The following is a 17,988-nucleotide window of genomic DNA, read 5'->3' as shown; positions in this document are numbered from 1 at the left end:
AGCCCTTCATTCAGCATTAGATAAAACAGCTCCTTTAAAACAGAAGGAAGTTTCCTTTAAACGCTCAGCTCCTTGGTATAACTCAGAATTGCGATCTATGAAAGCAGCTGGCCGACGCCTTGAGAGAATGTCACGTAAGACTGGCTTCACCGTGCACATCCAGGCTTTCTCTGACCACCAAAGAGCTTACAGAGAAGCACTAACTTCTGCCAAGAACACCCATTATGGCAGAATAATAGAAAGTGGCCATGATAACCCAAGGGTTTTGTTCTCTGTAGTTAATAAACTACTCGAACCCACATCTGGTCCAACTACCTCTTCTACTGAAGTCTGTGAGGAATTCCTCCACTTTTTCCATAACAAAATTAAAGATCTAAATAATTCAACTAACATAAATATATCATCTGTTTATATCTCTCCCTGTTTTCCCACTCCATCCAGCTCCTTCTCTAAGTTCTCACCAGTCACTTCTGCGTTTGTTAATAACCTGCTTTGTAAGATGAGGCCGACTACTTGTGTACTGGACCCCATCCCCACCACACTACTTAAATCCTGCCTTCATGCCATAATCTCGACTGTTACAACAATAATAAACTCATCCCTTGACACTGGCTCCGTGCCGCTCACTTTTAAAATTGCTTCTGTAACCCCAATGTTAAAAAAGTCTGGCCTTGATGCTGACAATCTTAACAATTTCCGGCCTATTTCCCACTTACCTTTCCTGTCAAAAGTTCTTGAGCGTGTTGTAGCTTCCCAACTCACCAATTACCTAACCTCTAATAATTTGATGGAACCCTTTCAGTCTGGTTTCAGGGCGCGGCACAGCTGTGAAACTGCTCTGCTACGGGTAACCAATGATTTGCTTATGGCAGCAGACTCTGGACAAACTAGCATATTAATTCTGTTAGACCTCAGTGCAGCATTTGACACAGTCAGACATGACATCCTACTGTCCAGAATGGAGAACATGCTGGGTATCTCTGGCACTGCCCTCCAGTGGTTCAAGTCCTATCTGACTGATAGGCAAGAGTTTGTTAGCCTTGGCAACAGCAGATCCAACTCCGTGCCAGTCACACAAGGAGTCCCTCAGGGCTCTGTCCTCGGTCCTCTGCTTTTCTGTATTTATATGCTTCCCCTTGGCCATATTATCCGTAGCTATGGACTGGGTTATCATTTTTATGCAGATGATACTCAGCTCTACTTCAATGTTAAAAGTGGAACTTCATCAGAGGTTTCTCAACTCACAGCCTGCCTTAGTGAAATTAAAACCTGGATGGAGCAGAACTCTTTAAAATTAAATTGCAATAAAACTGAACTCCTGCAAATTGGGACTAAAATGCAACTTAATAAAATGAGCTCCTTCCCAGTCCATCTTGGCGGTGATCTCATCAGACCTGCCTCTACTGTAAAAAATCTTGGTGTCATTTTTGATTCCTCCCTCACTTACTCCGCCCACATAAATCACATTAAGAAACTTTCTTACTTTCACCTCCGTAACATATCCCGTGTTCGCTCCTTCCTCTCCTTCTCTAATGCTGAGAAACTTGTCCATGCTTTTATCACATCCCGCATCGATTATTGTAATTCCCTACTGGCAGGTGCCCCTTCTAATCTTATATCACAGCTCCAGCTTATTCAAAACTCGGCTGAAAGAGTCCTTACTCGAACCAGCAGCAGCGAGCACATCACACCCATCCTGCTCCGTCTTCACTGGCTCCCTGTGTCCTACAGAATCGAATATAAAATCCTACTAATAACCTACAAAGCTTTAAATAACCTCGCACCAAACTACATCAGTGACCTTCTCCATCACTATGTGCCTGCCCGCCCACTAAGGTCCTCTGATTCTGGTAATCTTGTTGTGCCCCTCACTAATCTACACTCCATGGGTGACAGGGCCTTCAGCTGTATAGCGCCCAGACTCTGGAATGACCTACCGAAATTAATCAGGTCAGCTGACTTTTAAAAAACAACTCAAAACTCATCTGTTCAGGAAGGCTTTTAGCTCTACTTGACTTTATTACCTTTCTCTCAGTTTACTTCTCTGTCAAGATGCTCATGTAACCTGTATGTGTGTGTGCTAGACCATCAATTATGTTGTCTGTTTTTTTTCAGAATTTACTGTCTTAATCTTCTTTATTTATTTATCTGGTTTGTACAATGCTATATACTGTATATTCTGCCGTTCTTTATTATATTCTGTAAGTGCCTTGCGCATGGGAAAGGCGCTATATAAATAAAATGTATTATTATTATTATTATTATTAATATCGAGAGGGCTGGGAGCTGGTTTAAGGGTGTCAATAGTTCTTTTTAACTGTGAAAGTGAGACTAGATCAAAGGATTCTAAGACAATGCCCTGTTTAAGTTTAAGGAAGTTCATAGCCAGTTTAAACAATGCCACAGCGGATAGTATCAATTTTGCTGACAAAGAATGATAGAAACTGCTCACATGAATGAACAGTGCTATTTAATCCCATCATTGAATGAGGGTGAATGGCCACATTAATTGAATTAAATAAGACCCTAGGATTCTTAGAATGACAGGATACTAAATCAGCAAAGAAATCATGTTTAGATTTCTTAACGCCTGCCTGGAAGTTGAATAGAGAAGTCCTAAAAATCTGTTTAGAAACAATCAGTCCATCTTTTTTCCAACACTGTTCAGCAGCTCGACAGGCACGGCGCAGCGATTGCGTAGTTTCATTTAGCCAGGGAGCAGGTCTTCCCTTATTACAGTGTATCTTGGGCGAAGCAATTGAGTCTAAAACCGTAAAGTGGTGATCCTTTTGACACAGTTTATGACACTAGTGTGTACAGGTCTGCAACAGATAGAAGAGTATTGCCAATTATTTTCTCATCAAGAGTTTACGACACACTGTAATTTATTTTTGGAGTCGACAACAATGGAAAATGTGATCACACTTTCAATCATGGCTTTGTAAAATTGTACTGGGGTGGGCTGGTAAATATTTAATTTCTTTACTTAATGTAAAAGTATATCAGCTGCTGAACCATTTTAGTGTTGGAAGGAGTGTTAATGTCCCAGCTGAGAGTGTATGTGATAGCTGTGTCCCAAAATTTGGAGGACTCCATTATATTGACTGCACAATCATTCATTTCTAAAGGGAGAGGCTGTAACCACTGTTTGTGAAAGTCAATTATTATTTCCACTGTCTTGGTGGTATTGAGTACGAGGTTATTTGTAGTGCACCAAGGCAAAAGACGAGTCAACACCATTCTGTATGCTGTTTTGTTACATTAGTAATTAATACTTATGGTGTTAGTGAACATTTTTAGTATACCCAAAATCTTAAATAAATTCATTAAAGAACAACAATTCCACACAAACTACTACCTACGGCAATGAATATCAGGTACATGGTTTAGCAGTTCTATCATATGTTCTTGGAAGTGAGCAGGACCTGCGGTCATAGTTGACACTCGTAATCTCAAGTCGTTGAAGATTGCTTAATAAACAAACCCAAAGCTGGTGATCTTCTCCCTCAGTGATATTCATTACATGCCTTGCTAGAATCCAGGAGAAACTACACAGCAGTTCTAACTCTGCTGCCAAGCCATCCTCCTGGCACTCACCATTGGCACTGTTGTTCTATGCCCTTCTTTTCAGTTGCTTTTCTATGTGACCTATTTTTAATTCTACTCTCTGATCATTTTACTGACTGGCACAGCTTTAGTGTCAGCACAGCTGTCAGATAGTAAAAAGGTATCAGTGGTTGCTGGGAATATTGAGAAAATAAACCACTAAACACTTGAAATATTTACTTATTTTACATTATAACATAAATACATTGGGATCTATTATCAAAGTAAAGGAAGTTCATAAAATATATTTTTATGCATTATTCACTCAATGTTCACGAACAACAACACAATTTTCAGGCTACCTTTAAATCTTAAACTGAAAGTGTAAGCGATTTACAATACAAAACCTCTGAACTGAATATGTAAATAGGTAAAAGGTCACGACGCTACACCATGTGACCTGACGTGACGTAGCGTGCTGTAAATCTCGCTTTAGACAGCCTGCCTATTAAACGTTCAAAGGTCTTTGTGTAGGATCCGTTCAATCCAGCGGCAAGCATGTTGCGTTTCACTCAGGTGAAGTGTTTTGATTATATTTTCGTTAATTGTGCAGGAAAATATTTTTTATAAGTACCGTTTTGTTTTAAAATCGTAATACTTATGTGTTTGAAGTACTTTGCAGAAATGGGTTTCTATATCTTTGTATTGTGTCGACCATTGTTTAGGAGGTAATAGGCAGTTTTTTTGTTTAAATCACATTTCCGAAAAAAATCAGATGTTTGGAAGCGAAGAAGTGTGTCGTGGAATGCGTGTGAAGTGCGAGGTTTGTGTGAACAACCTACTCAAGAAATGCAGGAATGTACAGCATGGATGACGCTTCCGATAAGTAGATAGATATGGCTGGCTGATCGAGGTTACGATAGACAACGATCACAACTTGGTATATACATGGAACTTATGTTTTTAGCCTGAACATGAGTTTAAATTTCGGTTCATTTATTGTACCGGTGCGTGTAATTATCGATAATTGTGCTTAAACAGCAGTGGCTTCTTACTGTGTTCATTATTAACAATGCAAGAAAATTATTGACTGATATTGTTGTCTTAACGTTCCTTCAGTCTGCTTTGACTCTTCTCAGCTATAATGTTACACTTCGCGTAATCGGTCAATTCCTGCCCTTTGACTATTCATAAACTTTATCAAACAGTTACTGTATTGAATACACAATTTCCTTAATTTACCTCACGCATTGTTTATTTAAACAAGGGGGAAGATAAGCGTTTATTTGTATTGTATGTATATACTGTTGCCACGAATTTTAATAACATGGTTACGGGGAAATTTTATTTTGACCAGTTCGAATTGTGAGGGCACATTTCAGTAGTCTTACACTATGCAAACCACAACAGTAGCTGTTGTAAGTAGCCTTTTAGTTGCTTAATTTCAGGTAACTGTGGAAAGCCATGTCCCATTTCTAGTTCACTCTAAAGTCCTAACAGAGAGGAGAGGCTGCCAAAATTATCCAAGTTCAGGCAAATTGGGGTACGCTAATAGTCATAATATCATTGAGATCGTGGCAGTGATATCCAAACTTAACTAGGCATGCTATATCGTTGTTTCTGTAGGCGATGCTTCAGTGCAAAAACGTTTAAATTTGAAATAAACGTGTAAAGGGTTAAAGTTTTTTTTTTTTTTTCTTTCAGGTACGTGCATTTTATGCCTACATTTTTTACTCAAAATTCATACTGTTGAAGGAACCATACGTTAAGCGCAAAGGCATGAGTTAGATCATATATGATGTACAGTAGGTGTATTCTTTTTTTAACTGATTAATCGATCTCCGTTTTTAAGATGGTAAATGCAATACTGTACTGACAATGTAAGAGATTTACATGTTCAAGTACTGTGTATTACAGGCACAGAAAACACATTTTAAAATATGAATAAGTATTTGCCGATTTTATCAAACTTGTACTGACTGCAATAAACAGCGTATACTGTACACCCGGTTGGGTTTGATGTAAGTTACTGATAGGCAGAGGTAGGCAATTTCACGTACCAGAACATGCTTCCTTCTTCAGCTGTTTTTGGAGCACCTTGAATGTGAGTGTAATAAAGCCATGGTCAGAATTACTCTCCAGCTCATTATGACGTAGTGGTTATGTATTTATGGATATATCTACATTAAAAAAACTGTATATAGGATTGATAAACACTTATTCCCCCCTACTTGAATTTTCTAATCGTTTTCTGTGAATTGCATGTTGTAAGACATAAACATGTCCAGGAGGTGGGGGTGTTGTTCAGGTATTCCATTCCTATTTTTTTTTCTCTAATACCTGTATATAGTATATGTGTTTTTATATATATATATATATATATATATATATAAGTTTGGGCGGTATCCAAATTTTGATACCGTCAAACCTCCTCCCTATTTTACCTCAGTATACGGTATTACCGTGAATAATAAAAAAAAAAAATGTGACGTAAGGCTCAGACAGCGTCACCAAACTGTTGGCTTGTGCCTAAACCGTTCAGAAACTGAATATCAAACACTAATACTAAAACAATAACAAAATAACATGCAGAACAATATTAACAACTTTTATTAGCAACAAATAGCAGTTTATAAAACAGTGCAAATACAACAGTCAAACAGAATTAAATTAACATAAACATCCAGAACAGTTTTCGCGCGGAGACGCGCACACAAATCAATTAAATTAAATCACACCGCCTGAACAACTTTTAATAACAAAGAAGAGCAGCTTATAAAAAAGTGCAAATAGACCCACAGCAGTCAACCAGAGTTGAATTAACATAAACATCATCCATATTATAAAAAGTATTGCAAAGCAATAGTCCTAAACAAAAACTTCTTTCCAGTCTTCTTTCCAATATTGTTTTTAACGTAAACCAAATAAAAATACCTGAATCAATTAAATAAATAAAAATAAACACAGTGCGAATAGGAACGAATGGCAAGTGGCATCAATCTAGTCAAGATTTTTCGCTAGAAAAACCAGCATGTTTACTTTGTCCGGCTTTAACAGGGCACGTTGTGGACCGACAACTTTACCTGCGGTGCTGAAAACCCGCTCCGATGGTGTGCTTGTGGCACAGACGCACAGGTACTTTCGTGCCACTCGCGACATCTGGGGAAAACGCCCGGCAGCATTTTTCCACCAGAGAAGTGGGTCCTCGTCTCCTTGAGTAACTGGCTCCAAACAGTAGGCTGTTATTTCAGCTCCGACTCGGTCCTCTATGGTGCCGATGCCGACGGGACCTGCCATTGCATCAGATTTTTTTTGCAGCATACTTCCCAGAGTCATCTTTTTTCGTGAGGGTGCAGGTTGCGCCTCTCCCTCTTCCACTCTGATGGCCACTGGACCTGCTGCCTCTAAGCTCACGATCTCAGCCTGTAATTCAGCCTTGGTCTCAGCCAATGCGTTGTCATCCGTCTCATATCCTCCACGGTAACAAGGGTCGAGGAAAGTACATTTTTGCAATATTTTGCGCACTGAATTGGATTCATACTTGGCCTTCAGCTTTGTTAGAATTCCAGTTTTGATTGACTTTGTTAGCTGGAGGTCATTTTCTGACGCAGCCAACACATTGTCCCTGCAGAGCTGTAGTATGGGGAGGATACAGGAACTGGTCACATATTTTGTCAGGAGAAAATTATCAATGAAGTCACCGACTGGTTTCAGTGCTTCGTGAACAGCTTTCAAGACGTCCATGTCCTGCCAGGTGAGGGACAGGCTGCTCCTTCTGTCATCAGACAGGACGTGTCTGATCGCTTGGGTCTGCTCGAGGATGCGCTCCACCATTGCCAGTTTGGAGCCCCAGCGAGTTGCACAGTCCTGCCAACGGATGGATGGATGAATTAATTAATGAATGATGAATAAACGATTAAATGAATGAATAGGCCTAAATAAACAAATGAATGAATAAATAGGCCTAAATAAACGAATGAATGCATAAATACCGTATTTTTCGCACCATAAGATGCACTTTTTTTTCCCCAAAAGAAGGTTGGAAATGTCTGTGCGTCTTATGGAGCGAATATTGCATCACAGACCATGATGTGTAATACCTGACAAAAGTCGACATCCAGGGGTAGAGGGCGACAAAACTCACTGTTACGTTACAGGCATTCCCTCTGTGCTTGGAGGAATGTTAGACTCATTGACTCGGTGTGCGTGAGTTGCGAAATCTAAACAAATATAAACAAAGGCAAGATAGCATCTACATCTCATGAGGGAGCGAAGCGAGTGCAGAAAACAAAATACTCAGCGCATATGTTTTGCGCATTATCACTGAGTTGGACTCTGGACTCGATAGATTACCAGCCGCTGGACTACTTCAGGCTGTTCTTTCCTGAAGCTGCCTTTCAGCTACTGTCAGACGAGACAAACAGGTATGCAGAGCAATTTTTTGAATCGAGGGCTGTGCTTGCACCGCATTCTCATTTTTCAAACTGGAAACCCACAACAAAACACGAGATGAAGGGCTTTGTGGCATTACAAATATAGATGGGACTAGACTGCCGATATAACTTCAGGGAGCATTGGTCCAAACGTGCTTTGTCCCCTGGTGGCTTTGGACAGGTTATGTCGTGTGATGATAGGTACGTGATGCTGCAAAGTGATTGTGAGCAACTGAGCTTAATAAATTCTGACACTAGTGATGAGGAGTTCTTGGGGTTTCCATAAAACTAGAAGAGTGCTTGAACCTTAAAGTCTCTCCTTATTTGTTAATGACAGTGATGTTTCTTAATACCGCTGTTGAATTTACATGGTTGAAATATTATTCTGCTATATTTTATTAAACATATTAGTGCACCATTTGGTTCAGAATATTTTTTTTCTTGTTTTCCTCCTCTAAACCTAGGTGTGTCTAATGGTCAGGTGCGTCTTATGGTGCAAAAAATACGGTAAATAAGTCCATTAACGTATATTATTCCATTTGGTCAAATTTGCATGCACATTTATTTTAGGCTAAATAAGTCCCTTATGCTCATCAAGCCTGCATTTATTTGATAAAAAATACGGGAAAAAAATTACAATTTAAAAAATGGTTTTCTATTTTAATATAGCCTACTTTTCAATATAATTTATTTATGTGATGCAAAGCATATATATATGCCCCTTTTTTTATATTTGAGCCCCTGCCCCTGAGGAACTCTCTGCACGTTTTATGCATACCGTTATGAGACTATGTTTTGGGAGTCCCAAGTCCACTTGCTTCTTGTGGAGTTCATGCTTACGTTGCCAGTAGGGGTGGGCGGTATGACCAAAATTCTATATCACGGTATTTTTCTAAATTTTCCCGGTTTCACGGTATTTGACGGTATTTTTTTCCCCATGCATGAGTGGATGTTAACCACATTTTCCACTGCAATTACTGCAGTAGACTGGCTAAGAATAACCTGTTAGACTGTTATGAGAATTGTACATTGTATAAAAAAACATTTTAATGTGCACACAAGTATTAATACAGGTCTGCATGGCCCCATAAAGTGATAGTTTTCAAGGGGGTGACACTAATGAAGAGAAGGAATCACATTGCATGACAGTTGCAGTCAAAATATAGAACCTTTTTATTGAACAAATTTTGCAAACAACTTAAACTATGATTTTGACAACATATTTTCAACCATCGAAAGAGGCATTTAGACTTAGTAAAATATCCAGAGGTGCTTGTCAAAACTTGTATTGCACTGAACATGTCTTAGAAAAGTAATAAATAGTAAATATTTTTTGTGAACCAACTACACTTTGTTAATGTTAACTATCTCTGTCCACTGACACGTTAAAGTGACTTTTTCAACAACTTTACCATCAATAAACTGCATAATATTTAAACTAATAAATAATAACAATAAAATAAATAATAGTATTATTACTGATAGCTGCACTATTACTTCAAGACTTCAAGCCCAGGTGCATTACACAGTATTCACCAAATTAAAATAAAATAAAACAAGTACAACTTTGTGATGACATCCTTACCAACTGTACCATCATTTAGGCAAACTGCATTAATATGGACCTTGCTTCAAGCTAAGCTTTATACATAAATAAAATAACTGCAACTTACGTTTACTGTATAATGCTATTTGTGGTATAGCCCTACGGAAGTGCATTTGGACCACGGTGAAGAAAAAAAAATACAGTAAAGAGGGAAGAAAAAAAACAAACTACCGGTATATGTCAAGAATAAAGTCGACATGCTGACTTTATTCTCGACATTTCCACTTTAATTTTGACACTTATGTCAAGATTAAAGTCAACATTTCCACTTTATTTTCATAGTTTACTTCATAATTAAAGTAGAATGTCATAAACTAAACTTCATCCTAAAATCAATGTTTTAATTTACTTGATTTTCTCAAACCCCATCATAAGTTAATGCAGCACATTAAATGCTTTGTGTTGTGTTCCCCGACCCAGTTGTTAATCACTATGCTTCTTAAACTGACTTCCTATGCACTAAGAGGAGGCAGCAATCATCGCACAGAATCCATTCATTTCATGGTATTCCTGCTCTCTAAAAATTTAGAATGCTAAGATAAATATTTGATATCATTTTCATGATGAAATGCATTAAAGCAGGTATTAAAAAAGCACGGTAGGGAGGCGGTAGTGCTGCTCCCTGGCAGTAAGGGGTCCCCAGGTATAAGTTCAGTGTAGAGACCTTTATGGCAGGTGTGATGAGGCTCCAAAAAACTGGATGTATGAATAGCTATCGCACAGGTTTAACTTAAATATTGTGTAAATGTTGTTTTTTTTGATCTGGTGGTCGGAGACACGAACACAGAATTCAATGCATGTTCTTCTGAGCGGGCTTTCTTTATTGCACGCGTGCTGTCTCTATCTGACGTACCAAATCCCCAGTTCCTATCCGTCCTTTTTCTTTCTCCACATAACCAATCACCACACAATAAACGTCTTTGTGAAATTAAAACTAGTTATAAAATTAGCCCACGGAGTGTTCAGAACTTTAAAAAATATCTTCGTTTTACATGTTTAATTATGCCATCCATTCAGAGTTGCGCCCATCGAAGGATGAATACAAGCAAAACATACACTAGCAGGGTCAATATAGCACAACAAAACCCCACATCCTACATGACTTTGAAAGGAAACTGAAGCGCTGAGTAAACCCACCAGAAAAACATGCAAATGCAAGGCAGGCACGCCACCGTGCCCCCATATGATTAATGCATGCTTTAATGCATTTCACCATGAAAATTATATCAAGTATTTATCTTAGCATTCTAAATGTTCAGAGAGCAGGAAGATCATGAAGTGAATGTATTCTGTGCGGCGATTGCTGCCGGCGCCCCCTCCTAGTGCAAGAAGAAGTCAGTTTAAGAATCACTTAACACAAAACATTTAATGTGCTATATAACTTATGACGGGGTTTGAAAACATGTCGTCACACTATTACACAGTACCCAGGTACATTACACTGTATTGAAAACAAATAAAACAAGTACAACTTGGCTTGCAGTATTATCCAATAGTATAGAAACAGTATTTACACATCTGACCTTTTAAAACTAAAGTATCTCCAGGCTCTCTGTCCATTTTCACCACGCAGCATTCCTATGCTACCGCCCACTATTTGGTGGTGTAACAGTGAAAAAGAGCCCTAGTGCAACAAATCTGTGTTTAGTGGTGTGGCAGTGAAAAAGGTCCCCACTTGCGCCACGTTCCGAACGTCGTTTAGGCAATTTAAACCGGTGTTGCGGTATAAATCCATATCATAAAAAAAATAAAAAACGGTTTTCGGTATGAACCGGTATACCGCCCAGCACTAGTTGCCAGCTGTGTGAAAAGGCCCCGACAATATTACGGCATAGTCCGAGGGCGCGCTCGGTTTTTTGCCTCTGGTCATGCAATCCATTTGTGACAGCCAAGTTTAGATTGTGACCGAAGCAGTATAGCCACGGCCAATGCAGGGACCTGATTGCGGCATGAATGTTGGCAGCGTTGTCAGTGGTTATGGCTGAAAGTTTTTTCTCGTCAAGTTGCCATTCCTGAAGTGCAGCTCTGAGCGCAGCAGCAAGATTGTCCGCTGTATGACTCTCAGGAAAATACGTAGTTTGGAGGCATTTGGAGTCAAGTTTCCAGTCAGGTGTAATTGTATGGACAGTCAGAGACATATATGGTGTCATGTTAACTGACGACCAGATGTCAGTTGTTAAGGAATAACTGTCTGCCGCTGACAGCAGCACTTGAACATTGTCTCTAACTTTACTATATAAATGTGGGACGGCTGTTTGTGAGAAATATTTCCGTCCAGGCAGCTCGTACTGGGCATCTAGGACCTTTACCATGTCCGTAAAGGACTTTTTTTCCACTGTGTGGAAAGAGACCATTTCCTTCGCTAAGTATTTTGTCACTGCATCAGTACAGGTTTTCCAACGGACACTGTCCCTTTTGTACTTTGTTGCTTTCCCGAAGGCCCCCATTATCATCGGCTGCGTACTGGCGGTGGACCTAGATGTTGTTGGTCCTGCATCGGGAGGCATTGAAACTGTTGCACTGAGTGAACTCGGGTCCATCCTCGCAGCAGTGAGTGGATGGTGGATTCGTATATGCGACCTTAGGTTCGAGGTATTTCCATCTCTCGCGGTCACCTTTTTGTTGCACAATTTGCAAATTGCCTCGTCTGTATTTACCGCCTCTCCCTTCTCGTTCGGTCGAAACCCGAAATACTGCCAAACTGCAGAAGTTGTGTTCTTTTTCGAGACCAGGTCACTTGGTGCGCGACTCGCCATCTTTCCCCACCTCTCTCTTTCTCCTCCACACTGTCACGTGATGACAACCATGCATACGCATTTTTAGGCATTAAATAAATTATATTTAATATTTAATCCTTGTCTCCCATATAAGTGCATTGCTTTTATGACAGTATAACTGTATTGAAACTGATACCGTTGCTATTTTTAGATTCCGCGGGATACCGTATTACCGCCCAAGCCTAATATATATATATATATATATATATATATATATATATATATATATATTTTCACGGCATTCGAAGTCTGTGTCACAATCTGATTGTATGGGTGGTTACCTACCAGGTAACGCTTGTGGTTGGCCAGCAATCTGCTAACATCCACCACAGTGCCCTCAGTTTGTGAGGAGCAGATCATAGAATGGCTGAAATAGTTTACTGTCAAATAAATGCAAAGAGTACACGACACATGTTTCGCCCTCATTCTGGGCTCATCAGGCGTACAAACTCCACTGCACTCCCTCTTGGGAATCGAACCTTGGACGTCAGCGCCAGAGGCGATGCCCCTAACGTTGCGCCACGGCGTGTGGTTCGTTTATTTGACAGCATGTAGATCGGGGTAATTACATTCATATATATGGTGCAGAGTTTAAGTAAATATATTTCAATTTTCAGGAGAAAATAAGAGCTCATATTCAATAACAGCATCAAATTATAAAAGAATACTGCATAAATATAATCATAAAAAATTTAACACAATATCCTTTAATGTTTTGTGCTTAAGTAAATAGTAGGCTTCCACTAAAATTCCCTGTTGTTTCCACAACATGAACGTAAGCCATCAAATGAGGTAAAATTTACCTAGTCAAGCAAGTAATTAACAGTATTTAGTGCAGAAAATGAAGGTGTATATTTAGCAGGAATAAATGCCTTATTAATCCATGATTGTGAAAAGAGCAATTAGATAGAATGTGTCCAGCTGGTTCTTATCACAATTTTTGATTCTTGGACATGAAAATCATCTTAAACATTGACACTGGTTTCAGTGCTTTATTCAAATTTTGAATATATGTATTGGTTTGAGTACAGTTATAGAGATACATAAATCATGTAAAATACATTGTTTGGATTCATAAACAGCCACAGTGGTAGCCACCTAAGTTTAACGTCATCATTTAATGTTATTGTCAAAATTGTACATATTTTATACAACAACAACAACATTTATGTATATAGCATATTTTCATACAAATTATGTAGCTCAAAGTGCTTTACACGATGAAGAAAAGAGAAAAAAAAAGACAGAATTAAAATAAGACGACATTAATTAACACAGAATAAGAGTAAGGTCCGATGGCCAGGGAGGACAGAAAAAACAAAAAAACTCCAGACGGCTGGAGAAAAAAAAAAAAAAAAAAATCTGCAGGTGTTCTAGGCCATGAGACCGCCCAGCCCAGTGTGGGCATTCTACCTAACATAAATGAACAGTCCTCTTTGTATTTAGGGTTCCCATGGAAGGACTTGATGACGATGGTCATGTAGACTTCTGGCTTTTAATCCATCAAAGTAGGAACACCGTGGTGCTTTGATTAGGTGGTGGTGGTGCAGGTTGCCACCACAAAAAAAACGGGAAAAGATACAGAAGAGAGAGTTGGGGTTTGTACGGATTCTAGAGCCACCATGAATAGTTATGATAATTAATTGAATATACAGAGCATCAGGATTAAACTAAAATGAAGTTATGAGAAAGCCATGTTAAAGTAATGTGTTTTTAGCAGTTTTTTGAAGTGCTCCACTATATTAGCCTGGCGAATTCCTATTGGCAGGCTATTCCAGATTTTAGGTGCATAACAGCAGAAGGCCACCTGACTCGCCACTTCTTTTAAGTTTAGCTCTTGGAATTCTAAGCAGACACTCATTTGAGGATCTAAGGTTACGATTTGGAATATAAGGTGTCAGACATTCTGATATATAAGATGGAGCGAGATTATTTAAGGCTTTGTAAACAATAAGCAGTATTTTAAAGTCAATTCTAAATGACACAGATAACCAGTGTAGTGACATCAAAACTGGAGAAATGTGCTCGGATTTTCTTTTCCTAGTTAGGATTCTAGCTGCTGCATTCTGCACTAGTTGCAAACGATTATGTCTTTTTTGGGTAGTCCTGAGGGGAGTGCATTACAGTAATCTAGTCGACTGAAAACAAAAGCGTGAACTAATTTCTCAGCATCTTTCAATGATATAAGAGGTCTAAATTTTGCTATGTTTCTTAAGTGAAAAAATGCTGTCCTAGTGGTCTGATTAATATGCGATTTAAAATTCAGGTTACAGTTAACAGTTACCCCTAAATTCTTTACCTCCGTCTTGACTTTTAATCCTAATGCATCAAGTTTATTTCTAATAACCTCATTATATCCATTATTGCCAATCACTAAAATTTCTGTTTTCTTTTTATTTAGCTTGAGAAAATTACTATTCATCCATTTAGAAACACAAGTTAAACACTGTGTTAGTGAAACAACAGAGTCGGGGTCGTCAGGCGCTATTGATAAATACAGCTGCGTGTCATCAGCATAGCTGTGGTAATTCACATTATGCCTCAGAGATCATCTGACCTAACGGAAGCATGTAGATCGAAAAGAGCAGCGGACCTAGGATAGAGCCTTGTGGAACACAATATAGAATATCATGTGTCTGTTACCACAGAGTTGTAATTACCACAACTAACAAAGAATTTTCTACCTGCCAGGTAGGATTCAAACCAATTTTAAGACACTGTCAGAGAGGCCCACCCACTCACTAAGGCGATTTCTAAGAATATTGTGATCAATGGTGTCAAATGCGGCACTCGGATCTAAGAGGATGAGAACAGATAAATGGCCTCTGTCTGCACTTACCCGCAAGTCATTTACTACTTTAACAAGTGCAGTTTCTGTACTGTGATTTGTTCTAAAACCCGACTGAAACTTATCAAGAGTAGCATGTTTATTGAGGTGGTCATTTAGCTGCATAATGACTGCCTTGTCTAAAATTTTACTTAAGAAAGGCAGGTTAGAAATGGGTCTAAAATTTTCAAAAGCAGAGGGGTCAAGATTATTTTTCTTGAGTAGGAGTTTAACTACAGCAGCCTTAAGACAGTCTGGGAAGACCCCCGTATCTAATGACGAGTTTACTATGTCAAGAATGCTATCAATTAGCACACCTGATACTTCTTTCAAAAAACTTGTTGGTATTGGGTCAAGGATGCAGGTGGAGGGTCTCGGTTGAGAAATTATTTTATGTAAATCAGGTAAATTTATCCTGGTGAAAGAATTTAATTTGTTTATAACAGAGTACTGGGGCTTAAGAGGATCCGGAGTGTCGGGGAGAAATACTATATTATTTCTAATATCATTAATTTTTTGGTTGAAAAATACAGCAATAGCCTCACAAGTTTCACTGGAAGTATTTGAGGCATTCCTTTGAGTTACCTGGGCTTAGCAGACGATCAATCATAGAGAATAAGATTCTGGGAATACTAGCATTGTTGTTTATAATCTTAAAGAAATAGCAAGAATTACATACTTGATAGGCATATTTTATTTTGAAAATCGTGTTAGTTTGGAATCGTCATTGAGAAATCACTTTCATAATTTTAACAGATCACATATATCCCACCTCCTTCCCCCACTCTGTCCCATTTTAACTGCCCCTCCTGTGTATACTTTCCTATTAAATGCACTTTCTCAGACTTTTCATTTGCACACAAATTAGAACTGATATTTCAGAAGCCATTGAAGTGCTATTGCTTTGTACATCCTCTCTCAGTTCATGTATTTACTTTAAAAGTCCAGTTTGGGTTTAAAAAATAAAATCCTCATAGGCAAATTAAAGCTGGAAATTAGGGATGCTCTGATCTTTTTTTTTTTTTTTTTAGGCCGATACAGATCATTGATTTAATGTTATTTAATCCGTCGATTCAGATTTTTTTTAAGTCCCTTTAAACAAGTAAACGTTTTGCACAAATCTCCTGAACAAGAAGACAAATAGAAATTTGATGTCTTACATTTAAAGTGTATTTTTATAATTAAACTATAGACCACACGTGCAAACTGTTAATTTTATATTAACAATATTAAATTCTGTAGGCTTGTTATTCATTGACAATAAAATACTAAAATTCATAACATTTTCTTAAAATACATACTTTAATAAAATATATGTACAAATATATTTTCCCATAATACATATGGCATAAGAAAAAATAAAATACTTCTCATAATTACAACCTGTCATATTGTTTAGTTTTTCCTGTAATATACCAATCTGAAACAAGGCTTAATTTAAAAAAAGTAATTGTCACCATTTCTCTAATAACAAAAAAAAAAATTATATTCTCACCCAATTAATTAATAGATATCGGCAATTAAGTACTGCTTAATAATAATAATAATAATACATTTTATTTATATAGCGCCTTTCCCATGCTCAAGGCACTTAAATGTAAATATACATGCACTTGTATGTTTTAATCATTTTAAATCATACTTTTACTGTATTTATACAGGTGTTTTTGCTTTTCTTCAGTGTATCTACACATTCATAATTCTTCAGGTGTAATTATATTGATTATCATTTCAATTATGTAGTACTTGTTTCTTACCAAAATGCAACGCTGTTTGACACACAGCAACAAATAATAAACACAGTACAAATCTTTAAAAAAAAAAAAAAAAAAAGTCTATTGTTTACTAAGCAGCAATTTTAAATGCCTCTTCATTTTCCAATTAAAAGTGTAAGCTGCTGAATTTTAAAAAGTATGCTGTCCAAACTCGAGCCATGTCCGTTTTAATTTAGAGAACAGAATAAAAAGGACTTAATTCTGTAAAGTAGCGTTTCTTGCCATTTGTGTAGTTGTACAGGATGACTTCTCAGTTTACTTTATTTCATCCCCAACCCCCCCCCCCCCCCCCCCCCCCATTTTCTTTAACATACAAGCTAATGTACACGCTTTGTTTACACTGCAGGAAGTTTGCTGAATAAGAAAGAAAGAAAGAAAAAAAAAAAAAAAAAAAAAAAAAGATGTGCACTGGCTCAGCTATTGTAATGACTTGTATAAAGGAGCACTACAGCTAAATTACCATAAAGCTTAGAAAAGCAAGGGCTGAAAATATTTTTTGTGATTGGCCTTTTTATCAATCAGCAATAGTTTTTTTTTTTTTTTTTTTTTTTTTTTTTAAGTGAAAATCGGCCGATTTCAATTGACAGCTGATCAGTCTGAGCATCCCAACTGGAAATACATATGAAGGATCTTAAAGATGTATTGCTGTTGGTATAAAGGAGCCTTAAGTTGCATTTCTTTCCACAGTCCTCCTGAATAATGTGCTGGCTGGAAGTCTTCAGTGTTAGTGTATCAAAAGAAAGAAGAAGTGCATTCTCTCCTTCGCTACTACCTCCAGGAGTCAAGTGTGCATCCATGGTTAACACTCCATTTTAATCAGCTTGTTAATTTGATGGGCCTCTCTTGAGGGGTTGTTACCAGCCCAGCACACCACAGCATAGAAAACCCCTGGCCATCACAGAGTTGTAGAATATCTCAGTGCACTTCAATCGCGCTTTAAGACCAAAATTTCTTATACACTACCACGTCACATATACAGTATTTGAACTGGCAATTCAGACCAGAAGATCACAGAGTCTACATG

At 38.0% G+C, this 17,988-nt stretch overlaps 1 protein-coding gene across 1 annotated transcript in view; it reads left to right on the top strand.

The window, feature by feature from the left end:
• The first annotated feature begins 4,003 nt into the window (after positions 1 to 4,003).
• acadm (acyl-CoA dehydrogenase medium chain) overlaps positions 4,004 to 17,988 on the top strand; it is a 58,228-nt gene continuing 44,243 nt past the window's right edge. Inside the window, exon 1 of the mRNA XM_028811193.1 lies at positions 4,004 to 4,122. Coding sequence (XP_028667026.1) covers positions 4,105 to 4,122 — 18 coding nt within the window. The 5' untranslated portion in view covers positions 4,004 to 4,104. The remainder of the gene's footprint in view (positions 4,123 to 17,988) is intronic.

This window comes from Erpetoichthys calabaricus, chromosome 10 (assembly GCF_900747795.2).
Source record: "Erpetoichthys calabaricus chromosome 10, fErpCal1.3, whole genome shotgun sequence".
Lineage (NCBI taxonomy): Eukaryota > Metazoa > Chordata > Cladistia > Polypteriformes > Polypteridae > Erpetoichthys > Erpetoichthys calabaricus.
The sequence above is the reverse complement of the archived record's forward strand: the minus strand, read 5'-3'. Positions and strand labels throughout refer to the sequence as shown.